The sequence below is a fragment of the Centroberyx affinis genome, unplaced genomic scaffold (genome assembly GCF_046629955.1).
Source record: "Centroberyx affinis isolate AG114_WGS23_722 - 3 ecotype Tasmania unplaced genomic scaffold, CSIRO-AGI_Caff_v1 ptg001058l_1, whole genome shotgun sequence".
Taxonomy (NCBI): Eukaryota; Metazoa; Chordata; class Actinopteri; order Beryciformes; family Berycidae; genus Centroberyx; species Centroberyx affinis.
In genome coordinates, this window is record NW_027279609.1 from 860,967 (window position 1) to 867,247 (window position 6,281).

At 40.8% G+C, this 6,281-nt stretch overlaps 1 protein-coding gene across 1 annotated transcript; it reads right to left on the reverse strand.

Annotated features, from left to right (window-relative positions):
• Positions 1 to 706: 706 nt before the first annotated feature.
• Positions 707 to 4,962, reverse strand: cd302 (CD302 molecule). Its single transcript, XM_071523052.1, has 6 exons — positions 4,709 to 4,962; positions 3,875 to 4,000; positions 3,647 to 3,757; positions 2,783 to 2,965; positions 2,519 to 2,542; positions 707 to 2,412 (listed from the first exon to the last, which is right to left on the reverse strand). The coding sequence occupies exons 1-6, from the start codon at positions 4,797 to 4,799 to the stop codon at positions 2,210 to 2,212; spliced, it is 738 nt and encodes a 245-aa protein (XP_071379153.1). The 5' UTR covers positions 4,800 to 4,962; the 3' UTR covers positions 707 to 2,209.
• Positions 4,963 to 6,281: the final 1,319 nt, after the last annotated feature.

Below are 6,281 nucleotides of genomic sequence, written 5' to 3' on the forward strand. Positions count from 1 at the left end.
GTCCTAATGTTTTAACAAATCATTCACAAAGCTGCATTAAACTGATTATCTTCCATGTTTCTGGACTTCATCTATTTTTCAAAAATGATTTCCTGCCAAGTGAAGAACCCAGATACTCAAGACAGAAATGTGTTCCACTGTCCCATCTAGTGGCCAAATCTATGAATTACCAGGCATGCTTGAAACATAAATTATTCACGGTTCTATTAATGTGCCTACATTAATGATTCTTAGGTGCGCAAATGCATTTGACAGTTCAATATTGACTAACAAACTGAAATGGCAATACATAATGTCCCATTTCTAAAAACATCTCAAAAAAGTACAGCAATACTCTGGGGTGTTATTACAATTTTCATCAAAAAGAGCCATCTGCAGCCAAGATTTCAGAGGGGTTTCCCTGGATTTCTACGATTGAAAAATGTGCATATATAAAAAAAAATCTCCAGCTGCTTCCTACCTTCTGCCCCGTTTCATCTTGACCCGTAACAAGAAGCCAGTCCAGGTGGACATTTGGATTGAATGACACTTTTCATTCCTTCAGATGACAGCGATTTAAATATCCTTTCAGGACTAATTACTCTATCCTCAGTTTTGGTGTCCCAATTCATCTTTTTCTATTCAGTTATGCATTGACAGATATATATTTAGCAGTAATATTCTATAAAGATCACATGGAAGGGAGAGAAGAAACTGATGGAGTCATTCCTTTTTCTTTACTTCGTGAATTCATGATGAAACACAAGGCTGAGAGGTGACATCTTTCTCTCAGCACAGATATCCAATGACTAGCCTTTGGGTCACCCAGGTTAGTAACGCCTCCTGATTCAGATCAATTCAATACATGTGAAGACAGGCCCTTATTACGATCAAACACACTTTATTATGAAAAACACGCAAACAAGGGCTCAGATCCAGCCAAATGAATCTCAGATATTGCACAATGACTATAAAAAATGCTTTCATGCTGTTGAAAACATGTAACAGTAATAAGAGGGACATTTCACACAATGGAATAAAGTCACTCCTCATCATTCTGCAATACACCCATCAGTTAGCCATGTCTCCATTATCTTCAATGTCAACATTTTTTTTTATTTCCAATAGAAAAATCCCAATAATCACTCTCCTAAATGATAAATATTACTGCAGTGTCATTGTTAAAATTGTATTTCATGAGAGATAATACTTACATTATTACTATGTCCTTTAAACACTTCAAAAACAAACTAATTTGTATATGCGAAAGGGCATCCTTGATTGATCCTAATCATGACCACCATCTAGAAAATATGCTGGAAAGAAACAGGACAGTTTTCCATTGAGGCTATATTTTAAGAAATGCTGGCTTTACGGTTTAACAGTTGAAAACACATTTTGTTAGTCTCACACCTACTCAAAATAGAAAACATTCATAATTGTTCAGATAAAGTTGGTGAAAAGCGTACTGACCCAACCGCGGAAGCCTATTCAGACAGGACAGAGTGCAGGGGAATTGGTCAGGACAGGTCTCTGTAGCAGTATTAGTCTAGGATGGCTTTCCATATCAACAGGCCATTCTACCTAGAAAAATCAGCTTTTTTGGACAATGCAACCCCACCTCAATGGCTACATTTACATGCATGGAGTAAACAGGCTATGCGATTGAGTTCCTGTTTCCATGAATACTGTTCAACAGAATATTCCACCCACAAAAAAGCATGAAAGGTTGGCTCGCCAGCTAATCCCTCCCTCTTTCACCGCGCAATAGTAAATTATTTCTAATGAGTGGGTAAGAAATGATGATCGTAATAATAGTAATCTGTACGCTCCTGACAAATAACCTGATGTTACAGGCAATCATCCTTTTTACTATAACGAATCACGGATGGCAAGAACACACAATAGTTGCTGCTGGAAATACACTCGCCCCAGAAATTTACTGATGATGCTGGTGAGTTTGAGTGAGGTGAGTTTGTGCAGATGGCGAAACGCAAAAGTCAAAGCAGTAAGATGTTTACATGCCACAGTCACCCATCTAATGTCAGAGTAAGCCAGGCATCAGATTCCATAATCAAATTATGAATTTATCCGGTTAGTTATGACATTTACATGTGTTAACCCAAAACCGCTTGCGTAACTGGGGTAAGAATGGACTTCTCCTTGCATGTAAACATAGCCATTGAGGAAGACTTGCTGCTCCCTATTGTGGGATAGAGAGAAGGGCCTCCTATGGCATGCTGTCAGTCTCCTCGGCCTCCACCAGGCAGGACTGGTCTGCACCCGGCGCTCGGAACGGAGGGTGGTACTCAAATGCCGTGAAGATAGTGGAGCCAAAACTGTGCCTCTGGTGCAGGAACCAAATGACTGCTGAAATTCCCATGATAGCTACCACACTCAGTATGACTAGGGCAGACAGCACTGCACTCGGTTCTGAGAAGGACAAAATAACAATGCGAGGAAGGTCACCATTACATACACAAGCTCACAGAGGAATAAGTAAAAAACACTGCAAACAAAAGCTCAGAGGTCTACTCACTCCGCTTGCCTTCCTCCGCTGCCTCTGAAAAACAAACATTATGTAAGTGAAGCACGGTACAAAACAATCATAACCACATGAATTCACATCCTTTATAAACACTCACACACATCAGTCATTTTATGAAACTGTTTAAGAGAGATAATGCAGCATATCAACAGGTCTGTTCTACAAAAAAGACATTTCGCTGTAAATATTTATCAGTTGCATACAAAACACACACTCACAAACACACAAATCATGAAGTGAAGGACAAGGCCTTACTCTGAGCAGTTTCACAGATCACTCCGTTCTCTAGAGCATCCAGACAGCTGACATTCTCCCACTTTGCTGTTTTGCTGTTCATGGTCACACATGTATCCATGGGCGCGAGGTCAGACGGGCCGGAGCTGTCCTCCCAGTTTGTGAAGCTCACAGCTTCCTCACCAAACCACTTCATGTCATCACCTGACAAGATACACCAATCACTACTACAGCATGAAACACCACATGTGGCCACAACACTGACCCCTAGCCCAGTTAGCACCAGTGAACCATGGTAATGGTGGAATTATTGTGTGTCCCTTTTGCCTTGACTTTGTTCTTCCCACTGCTTTCTCAAAGACTGCAAAAAACTGTGGTGCTTGTAGACAAAATAACCTTTCTTCAAAGAAGATCATTGGTGTCCACCCTTTCCCCCTCAAGATCTACACATCAAAGTAGAATTTGGTTTTGAGTGGCTGCTTCTTTCGTGTGTTTTAGTTTCCCATTCTGCCTCCTATGAAGAGCTTCATAAAAACAGGATTTCCTGATGTTATGGAGTTCCAAAGAGGAACTGACTCCAAGTCTAACCAAAGAGACAAGTGATCACTGTTAACACAGTGTCACACAGTACACAATTACCTGCAGAATACAACAAGAGGAATAAGGCACACACATGGGACTTAATGGACTTTGAGACAGGATGATGATTTTTATAAACATCTGAATGTTAGCTACAACTAATCTCATGACCCCCTACAAAATGTAATAAAAAATGTCTGTTTTTTCCCTTTTGTACTCTTTTATTGAGAATCACATTTTAGCCTGTATGAAGTATTAAATCTATCTTTGTATCTTTCCACAATCTTCTAGTCACATGGCACTTACTGTCTGTGTCAAAATACATGCCCAGCCACACGCTGACGTTGCCTTTCCACACCTCTGGGCTATAGTTAATGATGAAGTCATTCTCCTCTGCACTCTGGATGGTCACAAGTTCTAGAAAAAACATAACAACGTATTGCCACAGAATCAAAACATGTATTGAGATTATAGCCCATTTCAAAATGAGTTTTCTCTCTGTTAAAATACTTCAAAATACAATGAGTCAGGTACCAAAGCCTTGGCAGAGGGTTTTTGCTTTATCAAAGGTATAGCTTTTGATTTTGTTTTCCTCCCCATGGACAAAGTGGTAGCATCTCTGTCCGAAGGGCACCCAGGTGCGTCCATCTGCAGGGCAATCTGAGGAAAATCATGAGGCAAAATATGGGCATCAGTTGGCTATGGAAAGACGTGGTCCTTGACATACTTACTTTAGGACATACTTTAGGTACCTACACCTAAGAATTTAGCACAGTTATCATGGTATCTTGTTAGACATCATTGCTGCATTTGCTCCCCAGAGTTTAGTCGATATATGCGGATTTCAATGTTTTGTTGGCAAATGATAATTACATGCAGGACTTTGCTTTACCTCAACCTCAGGGTTTATTGAACTGACGCCCTGAGACAAAACCCTAGAAGGCAGTCCTGCAAGCCGCCCACTCTGCATAGGAGTAGACACGGATGTTTGACCTCCCTATGTGTTTTTTGCTTTTACGCAACACAGGCAAACCCACAGCTAATGCACCTAATCCTGAACAGTGTGTGTTCTACTTGTAAAGTAATGTTGCCATGTACCACTATGTCAAACATTGCCCATAGATACAGGAAAGAGGGCTAATCACGAGTTGAAGCCTAACTGAATGTAAAATTTAGTGACTTGCACTTATCAGCTTAAACTCTGCATTTAAAACAAAATTCACATGCAAGCAAAGTCCGCAGATAACGCTGTTGATACAGGCCTACACAACGCTGAGCTGAACTGCAAATGTGTTTTACTAACTACTGTGCAACAACATGGTCTACAGTAGAAAGCCTAGAACGAAGGTTTATTTCCAAATGACTTACCTCCCGCTAAAGACGACTGCCAGTGAATACAAAACACGACAATACAGCATAAAAATGAAGGAGAAAGGTGATATTTCTTGCGCGATTCCATGACAGCGAATCCAAATTATGGCACCAAACTAGTTTCCTGACTGTTTCTCAACTCCGTGTCAGCTCTTCGTGAGTGAAATCCCACCCACAGCACAATGGATCGCAAATACCCCTGGGCCTGGAGACGAGATTGTAAATTCATGATTCAAACCGGCCAGTCTGCTCTGATTTCACCTCATTTGCTTTACTAAAAGGTATTTGCCACTGGCTGTAGTAATCTGTCTTGGGAAATTTGGGTTACGAACAACCAAAACAATGCTTTCCCTTCCGAAAAATCACCATAATATTCTTATAATAGGAGCTCACAGTGAGTCTGTGGTACTCAATAGTGACTTTATAGTGACCTCATCATACAAATTTTATGGTACTAATGGTATTTCTTATCTAATAAATTAACACTATAATATTCCTATAGGCTATTATACATATATTTGTAGGCTATTTAAACAGTATCCTCCTAAAATGTAGGCCTATATTCTCTAATTCTTTGTTAGAATTTTCAGCACAGTCTTGAGCAGAATTGCAGTCAACCACAACAAGTGAAAATGTTCTGTATGGAAAAGCTTCCTCCATAGTTCAGCCATCGAACATGGAAACACAAAATGTAGTCCTCCACTAACAGATATTGCACACAAGAAACCTCTAGATGGTGCTATAAGCTTACAGGCATAATGTTTGTCACTATACCAGGCTGAAGATTGTGGTTTATCATGAATATGATGGACTTCTATGTTTCATACAGCAAGTATATCAAACACATGCATAAGTCCACTAATTTCCTTTAAATTGGAATCAAAGGATGAGAGCATCATTAACCTATAGGCCTACTGGCTGATACTATTGTTTAATAAGTCCATGTGTTCTTCAGATAGGTGGAACTTCATGTTTTTCGACCCCACAGAGTCAAAAAAAAGACCTTCTTAATATTTTGTCTGTATTTTATTCAAAAGTAAACACTTGTAAAGTATTAATGTTTCAATCAAGCACCATTGTGTTCTAATTATAGTGCAATAAATATATTTATAGTAATATAATAAGATAGTTGCTTGATTAATCACAATCAGTATGATTTGTGATGAGTTTTTAGGCCACCAGCGTGAGGAAAGGTCATTCCCTCTCCCTGTCTTGTAGACATCAGAAGTACAGGAGGATACTTTACCTCAGTAGGTGAGGGAGGGGGCCGTTGGGAGTGCCAGGGGCAGAGTGGGTGCTGTATAGGGGGAAGAGTGGGTGCCCACTACATGGCTTGTAGACGCAGGTGGCACAACCACAGACAGCTGGAGCGTGAGTCTCGCTCCTCGTCTGGAGCTGGTGGCTTCCCGTAGGGTGGCACAACACCCTGCAGGATACCGGAGGGACCCATCTGCCACGGCAAGGCCTGCTTACAGACTGCCACATCCAAGCCTCCAGAGTGCCCCCCCTCCCCCCAACCACCCTATACCTCCTGACGCCCTGACTCACCCTGTTTAGGCCGTGCACGGTC

Bases quoted from the DNA above. Each gene is read 5' to 3' on its own strand.
- cd302 (XM_071523052.1), bottom strand. From the start codon at position 4,799: ATGGAATCGCGCAAGAAATATCACCTTTCTCCTTCATTTTTATGCTGT. The intron at 4,001-4,708 runs GTAAGTCATTTG...GATTTTCCTCAG, and splicing joins GCAGTCGTCTTTAGCGGGAG to ATTGCCCTGCAGATGGACGC. The intron at 3,758-3,874 runs GTACCTGACTCA...TGTTTTTTCTAG, and splicing joins AACCCTCTGCCAAGGCTTTG to AACTTGTGACCATCCAGAGT.